Source organism: Pithys albifrons, chromosome 1 (assembly GCF_047495875.1).
Source record: "Pithys albifrons albifrons isolate INPA30051 chromosome 1, PitAlb_v1, whole genome shotgun sequence".
NCBI classification, from domain to species: Eukaryota; Metazoa; Chordata; class Aves; order Passeriformes; family Thamnophilidae; genus Pithys; species Pithys albifrons.
The window spans coordinates 11236953-11255148 of record NC_092458.1 but is presented as its reverse complement, the minus strand read 5'-3'; the positions used below and the strand labels follow the sequence as shown (position 1 = coordinate 11255148).

At 37.7% G+C, this 18196-nt stretch overlaps 1 protein-coding gene across 3 annotated transcripts in view; it reads left to right on the top strand.

Annotated features, from left to right (window-relative positions):
• Window positions 1–18196, top strand: part of FRMPD4 (FERM and PDZ domain containing 4) — a 308889-nt gene that overhangs the window by 229578 nt on the left and 61115 nt on the right. For all 3 annotated transcript variants that reach the window (XM_071561918.1, XM_071561826.1, XM_071561738.1), the window contains 2 exons: window positions 8250–8410; window positions 10521–10623. In XM_071561918.1, the coding sequence (XP_071418019.1) occupies window positions 8250–8410; window positions 10521–10623 (264 nt within the window). The remainder of the gene's footprint in view (window positions 1–8249; window positions 8411–10520; window positions 10624–18196) is intronic.

Below are 18196 nucleotides of genomic sequence, written 5' to 3'. Positions count from 1 at the left end.
ATCTGGATTCTGTTTTCTTGCCACATTATCCAGTTACCCACACTTAGCGTTTACAGAGAGCAACATGTGCATGTTGGAGCAAGCCTCCAGCATTGCACCAGACCAGATCTTTTCAGACAGTAGCTTTCCTAATCTAATCAGCATCTTAAAAGCTATTTCCATGCTGTTTCTCCTCCTTCATTCTTTTTATAACATTTCAGTTGGACAAATTGTTCATGTTGAGTTGGAGATGGCAGCTCCTTTTTCTTGCTGGATGAGATGCTGGCGGCCCTCAGCACAGATCTGTGCTGTTTGCTGCAGAGCTGAGCCAGGCAGGAGCCGACAGATTGCTATTGACAGGGTTAGCATAAAACCTCTCTAAAGCAGGATGAATAGGAATTGTTCACTCTGTTTTCCAGAGGACATTTTCAGCCCAAATAGATTTATTGTGTATTTGCAGCTCAGTAAATGTTTTTGGTAGTTTTTTTCCCTTTCCTATGTCTGTAGTTGCAACAGGGTTTATTGATGCATGTGCAGAACATAATGAAAAGCTGCATTTCAGCTCATCTTTAAAGGCCTCAGAGTAGTTCACTATCCTAAATGGAGTTGCTCAGATTACATTGAGAAAAATGCTTTTTGTGGGGAAAAAAACAAGATGTACTTCATATCCTAACCCAATAAGAAATTCCTGCCCTAGAGGAAAGCCAGTAATTCTGATTTCTGACAAAAATATCTCTCACCATTTCCTTCATGAAGGACTTGGGCCAGGCAGGTGGCCAAATACTCTCCTTTCCTATGTTGTACCACCAGTTCAAGCTGCATATGCATGACTTTTGGAAAGGCTCCTTTTAGGAGGGAAATGTTAGTGACTTTGTAAGGTCCTAAATCTCTATTCCAGGAAAAGGCAAGGCCTAACTGGCCAGTTCTACTGTCTTGCTCCCTGCCACAATTGCATTACCCTGTGTCTGCACAGCTCCAGCACAGGGCTTGCCCTGAAATTGCTTGTGGGAGGCAGTTCACTCTTCATCCATAATTTCGTCCAAGAGCCTAGTACATATGAATAATTTGTGAGCTTCCTTTGGCTATCAAAACCTGCTCAGGACTGGGCCCCTGAACCTCCTTCCTATTACAGACTTTGAAATCAAGAGTATTTCTGCTGAAGCTGTTGTCACCCAGGTGGTAAAAGATTGCTGGGACAGAAAATGAATGCAAAAATTGCCATTCAGCACTGTGTAAAAGCATAATTGTGCATTAAGAGAGTGGACTGTCAATGTTCATTATATGCTGCATGTGCATGGCTGCAATTTGTATGTACTCATCAATGGCACACTCATGTTGCCGGCACATTTCAGGATGTAAGTCAGGCAGAGGCTGGTATCATGCTCTGCTTATGGGGGAGGGAATTCCAGCATTCAGGTGGCCAGCGTTGCTGCACCTCCAATTTTCTTTGGGAGAGGTTCTCCTTTGAGATTTTTTTTTTCTAGCATATGTTTTTCTAACAAATTTACAACTTGTATTTATTTTTCTTTTTGCCTGATTTTTCATTCTTTAACTCAAATATTCATAGCTCATCTCTGCAGGCTTCCATGCTCTTTTTCCTTCCCATCCTTCCTGTCCCTCTCTGCACCAGTTTGCACTGAGATGTTTCTATGCAATTTCTGCTATTTGGCTGGTGCCTATAAAGTTCCATCCCAATTCCGATGGCAGGAAATCCAGTGTTTATCATGAGCTCTTGAAATGTTCGTGGCCATCCTGAGAGAAGAAAAATAAAGAAGAACCTCTCTGGTAATCTGTAGATATAAAACTCAAACCAAACAACTATTAGTCTGCAGCTGGGGTTTGTGGTTTATTTCCACGTCTTTGTGGGATTCAGGTGTAGAAGTTTGTTTTCTTCCCAATATGTAACAATCATATACAGTATAGGCAGAGTGCAGAAGCACTGACAGATTACACATGTAATATTATGAGTGCTAATTGTCATTGTGAATTATATTCTCAGTGTATTTTTCCCAGCATAAATCTTTTTAGCCTTCTAAATTTGTAGTCATGTCAGTTTTATTCACTGCAATTTTGCTTCACTTTGCCTTACTTTAGCTTGCAAATCATGCCCAACAGTGGCAAAGTGGATTTTGAAATCTTTTTATGTGTCAGATTTCCCTGTATCCATTTTTATCAAAAAAACTGTCACCAACTTCTTCTGAAACCAGAAAACCTTTTTCTTTCTAATTACATTTTTACCATATGTTCATCCAGATGGCATATGCCAAACATTTCTAGGGTGTTATAAAATGACCTGACTTTGGAGGATTTAACTGTTGAAGAAGCTTATAAAAAAAATAGAATTGACACTGGGGCAGAAAAGTAGTCCCAGAAAGAAAGAATAAAAAAAAATCTGATAAATCTTGCCAGTTATATTTTGTGCCTGTGATACTGAATTCTCAGTATACACACCTGCACAAAACCAGTGAAAATGTAGGGAATATTTTCTTGAATTTTTAAAAGTTGACTCCTTTTGAACTGCTGAAAATAAATAGGTTTTTGTTGAATATGTCTAAAAAAAATTCCAGAGCTGTGAGTGACTCTCTGTTTTCCTGAAAAAATAGAGCAAAAAAGGGATTGTCAAGCCACCAGATTCTCTGTAGGAGCAGCGGTTTTACTTAGCAATGTAATAACTACTTGGGCACTTTTTTCTTGAAATACCATTTTCAAATAGAAGGCAGATAAAGTTGATGCATGATTTTGACACTTGTGTTCTAATTCTTAATAATTCTTGAGGGATTTCTTGGAGAACATAAATTAATTTGGGGTGTACTGAGATGTCCCAGGAAGAAAGGAAATTATTTTTCATATTTAGCTACTAGTTAAGATAAATAAAGATCAGGGTTTTTTTTTATTTTCTCGAGGTTTTGCATATTTACTTTCACCTACTAAAGTTCTCTTTTAACTGTCATTGTTGTTTTGGTAGTCTTTCCAGATTATCAAACAGAAAAATATAAAATTCACTCACGTTGTTATCAGTCTCCATAATATTGTCTCATGTCTCAAACCATTTTATTTAGTGCTAGTTCCTGAAGAAGAGTGATTGAATGAGAATCAAGTTTGCTTTCTTGTATTGCAACAATAGCTTTTGCAACTCCCAGACATTTTTTGAGTGCACAACCCAAGACTCTGCATAGAATATGAACCAAGATGTAGTTTTGGGGCAGGATGGGCTGAGGCTCATGGTCTCAGGGATTCAGATGGACAGTTGTAAATGAAGTTTTGTTCAGTGTCCTTAAGTTGCATAGATCTTGTTGTAAATCACAACTGCAATCAACAAAGCAGATCCTCCACCTCCTCCAAATTAATGAGACAGGATTTAACATGCTCAATATGAAGTGGCTTTGTTTCTGAATTAAACCTTTCATAAAACATCCTTATCTCTATACATCCTCCTCACCTACTTCCACTCATCAGGCCATGAGTGGTTTGACATTTCCACATACTCTCCTCCGTCATTGACCAGGATCACACCTGCTATGTCTCAAGTAAAGAGTCTATTTTGTAGGTAAATCAGTCTGTATAGCAGAGAGATTGTAACTATTTAAAAGTTAAGGATGGAACCACTCAAAATTGTGAATTGGTGTTAACCTGTGATGTAATTGAAACAAACTGTAATAGGAGAATACAAAATGAAACACCAAAAATAAGCCTGTCTCACACTGTCAAAATACAATGCAAAAGCCATTTGATTGCTGTTGCTTTAGAGGGTGTGCAACTGTATTCAAGTTGGCTTGAGATATCACTTTTTCTGCTCTTTTTTTTTTTGATGTCTGTTCATATTGGAGCTAAAGTTGTTCCCATGTCTCTCTTAACATATTTCCAAAATAATTTTCAGCATAACCAGGGTCACTGCATTCATGCCATAGTTTTCAGTTTCTTAGAAGAATTAAAGCCCTAAGAATTTTCCTGTGGGAATGCAAACTCCTGCACAGCAAATTTCAGCCTGCTAAGCTCAAGCTTTCTTAGCTGCCAGAGAAAACTGAGAATTAGCCCACTAATCCCTAAGTATCAGGGAATGACATGTCAAAATCCAGAAGTTGAAAAAACATTGTGCTCAGATACTTTGTTTTGAATTACTAGTATGCATTATTAAAGCAAGCTCTTGACTATAGTCTTTGTTTAGATATACCTTGAATTATTCAATCTGTAATTTGAATGAGGAAAATGCTATGAATTTTTCTTTGGAAAATATTTATAAATTAATAAATGTGAAGCTAATGATGTGAAGATTCAAAGTGCCAGCCTTAAACCACACCTCTGACTTAAGCCAAGCATGAATTTGGGTATGTGCATGCTACATTAGGCTCCTCATAATATCCTGGGCAGATGAATTGTGTTTGCAAGTGCTGGCTGCCATGTTGCAGCCAATCAGTGTTTCCCAAGGTGTTTCCATTTCCTCGTTTTCTTCCTCTTTGCTCACTGTAAGCCCCCTTGTGGGTGAGTGTGCATGTGGACTTCATGCCAACTTGCAATGTCTCCATTCTCCTCTGTGTGTTGGTGCATGCATGCTCAGATGCCTTCTCTCTTCTTTCCTCCATTATCTTCTGAGTAGAGCATTTGCCTCAGAGAGGTTTTGAGAGCAAGTGCTTGGACTTGCACTTCTGCTATGATTTTCCTTAGCTGGTAGTTTATCTCTCAGATGAGTCTGGTATATAAAAATCTCTGTTCAAGGAATTCTCTAAGAATTACTTTCCTGAATAATAACAGCTGTCTCCCACTGCTTACAAGTGCATCAGAGAAGATAGCCTTTTGTAAAGCAGGGACTCATCTCAGCCACTGAAAATGGTAGGAAATAAGTGTCTCTCTTTGAAAAGGCAACCTAAGGGCAGCTTGTGTATGTGGAAAGAATGGTTCCTGCTTACGATCTCAGGCTTTTTCCTTTTCTTCCATTTTTGTTCAGAAAAGTAAATCTTTAGGTATGGTCTAAGCACTGTGCCATCTAAACACATTTTTACTGTGTTTGAAGCAAACGGGAAGTTTCCAGTGTGGCAGTTGTTCTTACAAGATGTTTCACAGTGTAAATGATGCTCTGTGTAGGCTTCCCTAAAGTGGCTGTTTTGAGTCCAAGTTTATTAGATTCTGGTCTAGAACTCTTAGCATAGTTATTCTGCAGATGTCAATATTTTCCATAGCTGAGATGGAGATCAAATACTTCCAATTAATGCAAAATTCAAATTAGTCTTGAACTGTGGTGCTACAACTGGCATCTCAATAATGAACTAGCCACAGGAGGAAGTGGGTTTGTCAATGTACCATCACACAAAGCTTTGAGTATTCCTCTAATCTCTTCTGGGATCATATTCATGTATCTTGCTGCTCTCTTGAAATGCACTTCCAACATACTGAATGACAAAAGAATATCTGATGCAGCAAGCTGTGGAAGCGTGAGCTGCGAAGGCTTTTTAGTTGAATTATTTCAAAGTGGATAACCTTAGAAATCAATAGTGTCTGCTGCGCCACTCAGAATCATGATGGACTGTTCCTTGCTGATCCTCTTGCTTATGCTTTGAATAACTGATGCTGTGCTGCTGCAGATTCTCAGTACCAGCCAATGCAAGGCCTGGAGCAATATATCCAGTAGAAGGGCTGCTCTTTTTAGCAAATCTCCATGTCTCCTCTTAGAATTTGTTCTCTGAGGTGCAGCTGTTGGTGGGGGGTTTGGGGTTGTTTTGGATTTCTTTCAATCATGATTTAGTTTTTAAACCAGGCTACACAAGTGCTTGAAGAGAGAGGAGGTACAATGGCAGGAAATCGGTTCTAAAAGGCTCAAATGGTATTTTCAAGTTGCTTGTAAATACAGCATTTTCTCTGTACAGACAGAAGGCTCTCCTTTTGGGGTCTGTAGTGCTCCAATTACAAAAATTGAAAGAGCTATTAGGAAGAAATTATTAAATTGAACATCTTAACTTTTTGGGGAGTTTAGTAAGGCTGTCATCTAAAAGAGGTGACAAATGCAGAGTTTCATATTTTCTACCAAAACAAAGTTCACAAGTTGAAATAGATAGTTTTTGAAATACCAGTGACACCTCAGAAAATTTCTCATTAGAAAGACAAATTGTTTGAATATCTAGAAGCAAAAGTCTTAAATAGGAATTTATGAGGATGAGGTGCCTGAAAGGTCTTGAAGATAGATTCCTTAGAAAGTCTGCATAAAATTATATGGGGTTTCTAACAGTTCATTTGAAATGAACAGTAGAAATTTATCTAAAATAAACTGATAAAACCTGGAGAAACAGAAGGAGAAGGAAGAGGAGAATAAAGTATCAGATGTGATATTCTAGCTAGTAAAAAACATACATTTTCTTTGCTGACTTCACTTTATGCCAATAGGAGAGCACAGAGATATTCTCTTGTGCTCCTATTTTTGTAAGAAAGTAGCTTCTATTGCCTCTGATCCTATGCATTAAAAGGCAGCATGTTACTCTTAGGCAGACTGAATCTGGTGATGGGGATAGAGAGTTTCTTTGAAGAAAAGCCCTAGAAAAATCCAGTAACAGAAATAGACTCCCACTGAGAGTTTACTGAGATTTTGCTGCTGTATCAGTAATGAAGCAGAACATGGAGAGAATGGAAATTGATGTCATGCCCAAGGTGTATGTATTGGGGAAAGATCAGAGCAGATTTTGAGTGTCATTGATGCTGAAAATAGATCTCTCAGTGATGCCTTTCTCCTTTTGGACTGCCTGTTTGGAGTTCTTCAGGGAATTGTATTTGCAGATGAAAAAGGGAAAGGAAGTGAAGGCAACAATGCTGGTTGCATGGTACGCTCCTTAACTCTTATGTTGTAACATGTTACATATGAAATTATCAAAGATGTGGGAAAATTACTTAACTTTCATATTGTTAATTAATTATGAGGACACCACCTTTCAAACTGATGCTGCTGCCTACTGCTGCAGGGATATCTACCTGTCTGATGTGCAGTTCAGTGTTAGCTTTTTCAGAGCCTGTGCCCTCTCTGCAGGTGGGCTTGAGACTTGGCTTCATTTGTCTACTGCATTTATCCGCCAGGAGCTAGAGTTGGTTCAGCACCTGCAGACTTATGGTCTCTTGAAGATGAAAGAAGAGTTAACTCTTGGCTAGGCAACTTCAAACAAATGCTGTGAGCTCTGTCAAGACTGCACTAACTTGATGCCATGAGCTGTAGTCTGTCATCACTCTACGCTGACCAGTTATTGCTTGTTGCCTGCAGTGGTGGCTATGTTTTTTGGAGCACATGAGTTCATTTGATGGAGTTTGGAAGGGTGTAACACTGGAGTGGTCTGTTTGTCTGTCTAATTGGCACTGGGAATTGGTTGCTGTGATTCAGCAGGGAGCTCGAGGCATTGGGTGGAAAATGCAAAGTATGTTGTGGTTCTGACTACATGCAGCATCAGCCACATTTCAGTGCTTATTAATGTTAATTTTAAATCTCTATGCTTTAAAACCATTACCTGTTTCATGGATATGTGAAGTTGGATAGCTTTCATCCTTTCCATATTTTGCTTGAAATGTCAAGATCTTTCTCTCCAGCCATGAGAATTTTTTTCTACAATAAATATGTACAATGCTGTACAATATGTACAATCTTGTCCAATAAATAATCTTTGTCATAACACTGTAGATGAAAGTATTTTAGTAATTCCAGATTAACATATTATCTTAGTATCTTTTTTTGCTTGTGTGTTTGTACTCTGGGACAGTTTGAAGTGACTTTGGAGAGTTTACCCAAGCAGTAAATACAGAGCTACTACGTGTGCCTTAGGTGGTCTGTTTGAGAGGACTCCACACAGAAACTTGTAGAAAACCAAATTTAATTGTGTGTCCTTTTTTAAAAAAGGTTGGTGATCTCTAATTGTTGTCTTTTACATTACGAATAGGTCACTGCTAATATTTTTCCCTTCCAAAAAATAAAGGATGAAAAATTCAAGCACAGATGACAAAGGCTTTATTGTCGGGTTATTTTTCTTTCATATATGGCGTATGATTAAAAGTGTGCTGTCAAAAAGAGACCTCTTTATAACCTGATACTATTGATTAGTATTTGAAACTGCCAGCAGCATTATTACTTCATGCATAAGAAAATCTAATAGAAAATTATTAAGTTGATGTTTTAGTTCCTCTAGTGAGAACCTTTCAGATATTCATCTCATATCGTTGCACAAATTGCTTGGCTCAAGTAGATACCACAAAATCATGTTTTAATGATTTTTTTTTCCTTTTTCCATCTTTTTTTTTTTTTTTCACAGTCACATGACACAATCAGCCACATTTGAAGACCCTCGAATAGAGAGCTGCCAAATAACCCCTCCAGCCCCTCGGAAAGTGGAAATGAGGAGGGATCCTGTACTAGGATTTGGGTTTGTGGCTGGTAGTGAAAAGCCAGTTGTTGTACGCTCAGTAACACCAGGTATGTTTTCCCCACCTGACCCCAGAAGAAAACTTTGACTTAGTCCACTAAGAGGAAATACAGTTATGAAGTTGAGTACTGTGGAAATATTCATGCAGACAAAGTAATCACAAATACTAGGTAGAATTTTAAGCCCTATATTATTATTCAGTGGGTTCCTTCCTCACACTCATTTTTGAACGTTATGTAAATGTGTTAACAAAAAGCCAGTTTGGAGTTATTGCTCTGAGCCATTACTATTGTTTGCCTGAAAAAAGTTAACCCATTTCATTCAAGGAAAGAGGATCTTCTCTGTGTTATCTTTATATTGTCTTTATACTGGCTTGCTGTCACCTTCATTACCATTGAATCAGTGTTTTCAAGAGGTATGTTGAATTGTGAGATTAAAACTTACATATTTTTCATTCTTTTTATCATCAGCTTCCCAAGGAGAACTAGGTTCCTAAAACCAATATTTCTTATTGAAAAAGAGGATGATATTGCTGGCTTCTTTTTCTTTTCTTTTCTTTAATTTTCTTTCTTTTTTTTTTCCTGTGGATACATTTGTATAACTATGTGATTAGAAGCCAGGTCAAAATAAATCAAAAAAGTTAGGAAGGATCAGGCCTGGGACTAACTAGTCTCTGAAACAGAAGTCTTCTGCTCTCTATGTTTAAAAGTTCACTTGTTATACAAAATTGCCATGAAGCCAAGGGCAGGGATTTGACTTTGCTCTTGTTTGATATGTTCTCCAGAACCCCCATAGAGAGCAGAGGAGAGGCAAAATCAACCTTGTGGAGTTCTGATGTCATTTAGCCTTGTGTGTGCATTGATTACATTTGTATTGCTTTCACACGAAGTGAGCAGTGGAACTATAGTTGAACGAAATCCATACAGTTTATATCTCTCAACTTGGTATTATTAATGTAGTTCTATGATAAAGTTTGTAAAATGTGTTTATTATATTCTGTTCCAAGTGAATAGGGGGAAATATGAGCTCAGGACAACATTTTCCTACATGGATTCGTATCCATTTATGCTGGATATATAAGTGGAGTAAAGTTTTCAAAGCAAGGGAAAGGAACAGCTTTAGCTCAGTTGTTGAATAAATTGGTTTTGATACTGAGAAATTTTCTTTTAAGACTTTATCTCCCTGTTGGTAGTATTACTCTGATTTTTATATATCATCATTGCAGAGTTTAAAGACAGAGACTAGAGAGGATATATCTTTTCATTAGGAATTGCAATATCACACCACCTTCTGGGCATGTAATCATGCTGAGAAGTGAAGTATAATGTGCATTTTATAAAGCATAAACTCTCCGTGAATTTCAGCAATGTCTGAATTCAAAACTCATAGACATATACATGACTGATTTTCTATTCAGGCAAATGCCAAATATCCATGTCCAACTGAATATGGCAATGCTTTTGGATGCACCTGTGTTCATCGAGTGGTAGGAATCCAGACAAAAAGAGACTCAGAGGTTGGAAGTATAAAAACTTACTGTCTTCAGTTGAGGAAAACAGGTTTGTTTTGCCCCAACAGAAAATTATGAATATGAAATTATGAATGACCTTCAAATGTGTAAGTGATGTTTCATAGGAAAGAGGAATAAGATGGTTCCGATCTCTAGTGTTACATTGCCTGGGACAGGAAACAGTGTGTTGCAATAAGGAAGGTCTGGTGTAGACACCATGGAAAAAGATTTCCTGATCTTAACGGTAGATAAACAGGATTTATTTACAGGAAAAAGAATCCTTCTCAGGGTGGTCTTACAAAATATCAGGCAAACATTGGTCAGGGATGAGGAAAGTATGGTTGATCACACCTTAAATTGTACATTTTTCTACCCCTTACGGTTGTTCTTTTGGCCCTCCAGAAATCCAGCCCTTATTTTCGGTGGGTATATATGGGTTTTGAGCTTGAGGATCTCCAGTAGAAGCTGCTAAGCCACTTGCTTTCAAGATTTTCCTGGTGAGGAAGTGCTGGTGATCTCAAAAATAATCTTAGTATTAAGCATGCCATTAGTTGAAGGAAAAAGCCACTTGTAGTGTGTGAACAACAGAATGTGTCTGTGCATTTAGAATGGTCTGCTAACCTGTACTTTTTTTTAAATTTCTTCTGCAGGCGGCCCCTCTGAAGGAAAGCTTATACCAGGGGATCAAATCATAATGATTAATGATGAGCCAGTCAGCACTGCTCCAAGGGAGAGAGTCATCGACCTTGTCAGGTAGTTGATGTCCTGTCACTTAAGCTATGAACCCAGTGGCTTATGCCTGTGCAGTCATTCAGTAGTACAGCACATCTTGCCTTCTCATGGCTGAGAAAAGAGAAAATAATGTTGCTTTAATCATAACGAAGAATGGTTGAGTTATTTTATTACTGACATGAAGTCTCCTCCATGTTGTCTGGGTAGCTGAAAAAGTGTAATAAAGTCCTGCAACAGCTCCAAAGTACTTGGGTATCAAAAGAGGAATAGTATTCTAGTTTTTATTTATGGATTGTTGAAAAGGTAATTCCTGGAGTAAGGAAGCTCCAGTCACTGTTATGTTATTGTTCATTGTTTTACTTGAGGAAATTTAAGTCAGGTTTGCCTTATATGAAGAGGAAAAAAATTTGGCAGGGTGATTTTTGAGAGTCAATGAATGCATGTAAATATGTAGAGAAGCTCAAAGAGTGTGTGAGTGGATTGGAGGTAGGTGAGTTTGTGTGAAAAAAGCAGGCAGGGTTGTATAGATAGAGGACAGAAAATTAGACAAAAAAGTGACTCGATAATGCAGGAAAGGAGAAATGTCACTATTTGTAATGGTGTGTGGAAGGAAAGAAAGGACAGTGACTATCAAATGCTAAGGATTTAGAAAGAGATATGTTGTGGTTCACATAATAAACTTTGCATTTGTAGTAACAAGAAACGTTAGTGCATTGCAAATAAAAATGGTCAGTAATTAAGTTTTTTTAAAATTTAATTATTTAAATTCCAGTAGCCTGGTTGCTGTACGCCACTTTTTTTCCTGTGTTTTCCTTTGCAGTGGAATAAATTCTGAATTGGCGGGTCTAGTTGATTCCTGAGAGGTACTAAAATTTTAACGGTGCAGGTACCTCTCCTTAGAACTGGTACCTGTAAGTGTTCTCAGTGTTACTCATGTAATTTTGGAAAGTCACATTTGCTTACAGAAATTAGGGTTGGAGGTGCCGTGACAGTTGTACTTCTCCTGCAGATGACAATTTGAGCAAACAAGTGCTCATTTGCTGGGGATTCAGCTCTGAAGAAAATTTTCCAAGAATATACAAAAATACTATAAAATACCACCAATGATTATGCCTTTATATCTGTTAGTGGGATTAGAAAAAACATATTTTTAGAATTTTTTTCAAAAAGTGCTAACCTGCCAGTCAGCTACCAAACACAATTCGCTAAAGAGCTTCTTTTCTTGTGATGAGTAGACCCCAAGAACTGCAAAAGGTGTCCTGTGCTCTGTGTTGACCACCCGCGTAAGCCTCAAAAATGGGTCTTATACTCATTTTTTATGTCTTTTTCTTCCTCATAAAGTGATCATATTACCTTCTTCATTCTTTCCCTGATTCTTTGGTATTTAGGGGGAGTTAGGATCTCTATCTCACTTTTCTGCAATATTCAGAAATATGTAGTAATAACAGCAAGGAAAATAGACTGATGAGACCTGAGACAAACTGAATTTATTGTGTGGCTGATTCTCTGTCTGCCTTCAAATGAGAAACTCAGTAAGATTCTCACCCTTCCCAATTATATTGACTACGTAAGTAGTGTCAAATTAAGTGTTGTTGCATTCGAGGGAAAGCTTTTGGTGATGCTTTTCTTGCACTGCAATTCTACTTCTGCTTTTAAAATATGTCTGCTGTTGGGATTTTGACTGAGACTCATTCTTTGATGAAACGCAGTGAAATGTATTGAGGTTCTATGTTACAGTATTTGAAGCAAAGTGCTTTCTTTTCCTGCCAGTGGGGACACCTGGAATGGTTAGACACTGTCAGTGTACAGTCCTGACACCATAGCAGAAGCAATTACTTGCACCCATGAATTAATGAATTTCTTCTGTGTAATGGAAGGTTTTCATATGGATTAAATACATCTACAACTTTTCAATGCATGTGCATTTTTGAATGCGCGTGGAAGAAGTTTTGAAATCTTATTTCCCTGCCAGCAGCAGCATGACAGTGGTCAACAATGAGTGCATTTTAAATGTATAGGTTATGCAATGGGCATGATCACAAAAGTATACAAGAACAGGGGAGATTTTTAGGGATCGTCCAGTCTAACCTCTTGCTCCAAGTGAGGTGGAGTCAAAATTAAATGTGGCAGCTCAACACTTGGCAAATCAAGTTTTTAATATCTCCAAATGTGGAGATTTCACAATCACACTGGACAGATGTTGCAGTTCTTAAGCAGTGGCCTTTCAAAAAGACATGAGCCAACTTCCTCAGTAGCTTTAGATGCATCCCTTCTAGCCACATGAACTTGTGAGGGTCCCTCTTTCCTAAGAAATCTCTAATTCAGTCTTTGTCTACCCTTGTTCCCTAAATTCTGTCACTGTTCTTAGGGACCAGGGTGGCAGACCTTGCCACTAAGGACCAAGGCCAAGAAACCCTTGAGCACCTCAGCCTTTTCAGTGTCATTGATCAGGCTGCCTGCTCCATTTAGCAGTAAGTTCCTATTTCCTTGGCTGTTGTAGAGACCCTTCTTGTTACCCTTCACATCTTGGATCACTTACAGTTCCAGGTGAGCTTTGCAAACCCCATCCCTGCGTGGCAAGGGTAGGGCTTCTCTTTTTCTCCTGGGTAACTTCTCTCCATTTCCATCTCTGGTTTGCTTCCATTTTGCACTGGTCTTGGTCAGGCTTTCCCTGTGGAGCCACACTGGTGTCCTGCCGTGCCTGCCTGCTTTCCTGAAGATTGGAGCAGACGATTCTGGCAATTGGAGGAGGTTCTCTGTGATCATAACCCAGCTGTACCGGGCTCTGGCCTTTCAGAGCTGTATCCCACAGGACCCTGCTTATTAGTGCCCTGGACAAGCTGAAGTCTGACTTTAGATTGGCCTCCTTGTTCCTTTTTTCCTTTGGGATCTTACACTGTACCATCTTGTGGTCACTGCAGCACATGAAAATTTGATACTCCCACACCGTATTTTTTTTTCTGTGATTGCATAGTCTATTGCTGATTAGGGATGACAAGGTTTATTTTATAATCAGGTAAAATTCAGTGGATATTTTTATGCACTTTTCCTGCAAAGCTTTTTGTAAAGTCAAGAAAAAATTTGTAATTGCAGAGAGTGTGGAAAAAAATTAATCTACTTTCAAAATATTAACATAAAGATCATAGAAAGTCAAGCAGGAAAAAACCACCAAATTTTGTGAGTAAAGAAAAAGGCAGATTTCACAACCAGATGAGTGGTTAACAGGCTTAGGAAAACCCAAAATTTCCATACAAAAATATACACAATTGTTAGATGTTATGTCAACCCTAAATGTGAGAATTTTTAGTGTAATGTAATGTTTAGTTTTTTTCCAAACAGCATTGTCAGGACATTAGTTTATGAAAAGAGTTATGTGATTGAAAGAAAAGAGAACAGTAAAGATAATTTCTGCTATGATCCATATGAAATAAAAAACAAAAAAAAATTTCAGTGTTCACCAAAAAGAATATTTGAAAAATGTCAATTGAATCTTTTATCACTAAGAAAAAGCATATCTGAAGCAATAAATTTGCTTTACTTCTAAATTTCCCACAAAATAAATCAGAGTAATTGCTGTCAGGTAATTTGTTTTTATTCTTTTCCTATTAATGCCAAACTCATTGTCTACCCTTTACTCCTACAGGATTAGAAATAGATAGACTTGTCTTTTAAGAAAAGTCCATTTTGTGTAATGGTTTTACTACAAGAAAATTTAAGAAATTAAATGGAGTATGTTATACAGAAATTTTCCCATTAGCTTTTTATTGCATTTTAGTATTTTAATTGTGTATATGGTTTCTAAACATTCATTACTGAAAATACTCTTTCTTAACTAGAAAATGGTGTTAAAGCTGCTTCTGCTGGCTCTAGGGGGTACTGAGCAGGAACCTGATGAAAGACTTTGGTTTTTTAAGAATTGAGGGATACTGTTGTTTCTTAGGAGGTCTCAAGTCTGGAGATGATCGGGGATATTTGTTACAAATATCCCTGGTAAGTCATTCTGATCCATTGAATTCTTTTGGCTCTGCTTTACTGGCAACATATAATTAGTGTCCAAGTTATCCTAAGCCAGAGCTGCAGAAATATGAATACAGTATGGTTTCCAGACAAAATCCATTTGGACTCATTATTTCTGGGTGATGTTCAATGGCTTTTGCACCATATTGTGTTCCCCTGAGCTTTTTTTGAGCACAAACTCAGAAAGTTTTCATGGTTTCCCTAATCAAGAGAGGCCAGTTTATGAGTATCACTTATGGCTGTGGTCGAGATGTGTAGAAAGTTACAGAAGTTCAAAACAGAGGAAGAAATAAAGTCAGTTTTCTAAATGGAAGGTTAAAGTCCAGACAAAGGGCAAGCAAAAAGAATACTCAAGAAAGAAGATGTATTTGAAGTGCAGTCAGTTTAGAATGGTATGAGGAGCTAATTATCCTGGTTTTACTTTAGTGCTGATACAGATACTGTGAACTAAAGCTTTTCACACATACTTGGCAATAACTACTAGTCATTGCACAATGGAGCAATTTTTCCTTATTTGAAGGTGAGCAGCAACATAAAACAGGTATGTTAATGTATGTTATCAATTAATTGGTTGTTCAGAGGTGCATGTGTTTCATTATCATTGGTTAATGTTACATTTCTATCTTTTTAAGCATCAGTTTAACCAACCTATTTTTAAGCACAAATATATCTAACAAATAATTTGTCTTATTAGATGTTTATAGGCAATTTTTGTTACACAAATGACTTATCTCAGATGGTAAAGAGTATGCATTAGTCTACAAGGATCCCAGTATGTGTAAACTCTTGTTTTATTTAGTAAGGTATTTTACTGAAATTTTAAGTACTGCGTACTCCATAAACTGTGAGTAGGGCATGGTACTGGTGTTTCGTTCACACTTTAATTAGTTATTCAGAAAACTTATGAGGAGAAATGGGCATCTGAAGAGGATGATCCATCTGACATACTTGTTTTGGAAAAAACTACCCTGTTGCAGAAAGCTTTGGTTTTGCATTGACTAAAGAAGGAGAGCAGAAAAGTATTTTAGAGTAGAAACCTTACTTCTGGGTTACTAAATTAGGCTAGATTAGTCCACCTCCTGTAACAGTAACACCAGTAAATTAGTGTTTGACGTCCTGTGGAATTCCACTAAAAGACGTTAATTGCAAAGTGAGACATTAAAAAGGTGAAAGTCATTAAGGGCTTTTCTCTCTTGTTGGTTCTATTTTCTATTTAAGAGAAATGACTGAAAATCTTTCTGAAATAACTCTTGATTTGGAAAGTTAATGTCACAGCAAGTTTTCATCAAGAGGATCTGGAAGATTCTTTCAATTCTGCAGTAGAATTAATGTTTTAATTTTATATTGCCATAAGACTGGAGAGAAGGAACTCTCAGGATTTTAGGATGCTTGTTGCATTTTAAATGCTAACATGAATTTGATCAATATTGACCCTCCTCACCTCTGTCATGAAATGGATGAGGATTCTGTCACTGCCGTTTGACTCTGTATGTCAGGGGCCCAGTTTTCCTACTCTGCATCCTCATAGCTAAACACAAGTGTAAAAGGGAGCTCAGTGGCAGTGCCTGTCACCTTCGTTGTCTCACAGCAGGTAAATATGCCACTTTTCAAAAGTAATTTCTGGCTCTAGGCTTAGACTGTTTCATTTAGTGAATCAAGTAATTTTGGTGGACTTATTATTAAAGATATTCTTTCTTCATCAACATCATAGAGAAAAATTCAAGCATATTAAGCTGTTAGCGACAATACTGCTTAGCAACCAGGAATCTTGAAAAGTGGTTTTTCTGAAAAACCAGTCACACAGAGCTTTCAATCTGAATGCACTCCACTATGCCCCCGGTTCATTATATAAATCCAGAGGCTATATCCGCTTTGTTTCAGGCCCTGATTGATGAATTGCTACTGATTTAGGTTTTAAACACAAAATTGTGAACATAGGGACAAAATATTGGACCAACAGCTCTGTAGGAGTTTTGTAGTGGTGTCAGTGGAGATAAGCTTTCTACCAGGGGATTTAATTAGCTGCCTCTGATCAGCAAGCCCATGTGTGGAGCTCAGAGTCAGGATATGAGTACTCAGTTCCTGCATCTTCTACCTTTTGAGGTGTTACTACAGTATAATACAGAGATAACTGAACCACAGTTTAAATTGGTTCTGATTCTGTGAAAGCACAGATTTAGTATTGTCTCCTTCAACTTTTTTGCTTGGCTTTCATGATGAGCTGCTTCTTATTCTTGAGCTAATATATTGAAAGCTAATTCAGAACTCTCCAGATTTAAATTATTAATCTGCAATATGTGTCCACTTTTTCAAAGGCCTGTAAGAGTTAAGCTGAGTTGAAAGCTGTATAGTGGTATTACTAGTTATAGTTAAATTAATACCAACTGTGGACATTATTCTGTTTTAAATCCATTGTATCTGTGAAAGCATGCAGTCTCATATCTTTGCTTATTCTTAGCAGAAAGTTGACTGATATGATTCAGTAAGGTTTGGCCTCAATAATTTAAATGTTTGGAATGCTGAGAATTTATTGTGTAAACTTAAATTTCTTCTCATGTTAACCCCGTAGAATGGCCTCCAGAGTTAGCAAGTCTAGGGCCTTTTTGAAATTTCAAGACTTGATGTGTCATCTGGTTGAAATGTGTCATCATGTCACTCTGTTGTCCTCCAGAAAAAGGAGAAAGCCATGATGAATTTCACGTCAGCTGTTCCCTAACAAGTTGCTTTATGGTAACTAAATGCAAGGGTATGAATGGAGATGTAGAACAGCTGTGCCCAAAACATAAGTAACTGTACTGAATGCCTTCTTCAGATGCAAACCAGCAAGTGTTCCTCTCATTAGCTTGTTCTGACAAGCAGGCTTATCGCTTCTCATCCAACTAAACAAAAGCATTGGCTTGTCTGAATGGAAGAGGTACTTTAAAGCTGAATGCACTGATATGAATGTTTCAAAGTAATTGTTTCTATGCAAAGTCATAGAAATAAACACCCAGCTTTGAGTTTATTATTAATTAACCCTTCCAAGTGATAGATTTCCTCATTGTTGCATGCTCAGCAATAGGTGTTTATCCTTCTTTGCACTGTTTATGTGAGCCCTTCGCATCAAAGGATTGCTTACTGTTGGAATATGTAGCAGGAGGTACCTAAACATCTCATGCTTGTGTTTGGGGTGGGGAGGGTTAGGGAGGACTTGTAGAACTACTGAAATCTCATGGTTTCTCTTTCCCAACTACATTATATGTGTCTTTTGGAATGACATTTCCAAATCATAAAAGATTATGTTGGGCAAGCTAGCCCCTTACGTTGTGTTGTTTGTGCTTGAATGTTCCGTGGATGCCTTGAAGACATTACAAAAGGACAGCTATACTTATACAACTGTATGCACTATGAAATTTAATTAGGAGAAAGCAGAAACTAGAGGGAAAGATAAGATGGGAACAGCTTCAGGAACTTGATTGGGCAGCACCAGTCTGTGCACAACAGTTTCTGGTACTGGAGAAACAGCATAAGCTGACAGGAGAGGATTGTGGCATGCATCTGAGACTGCCAGCATGGACTGACTGTGAAGTATGAAGGT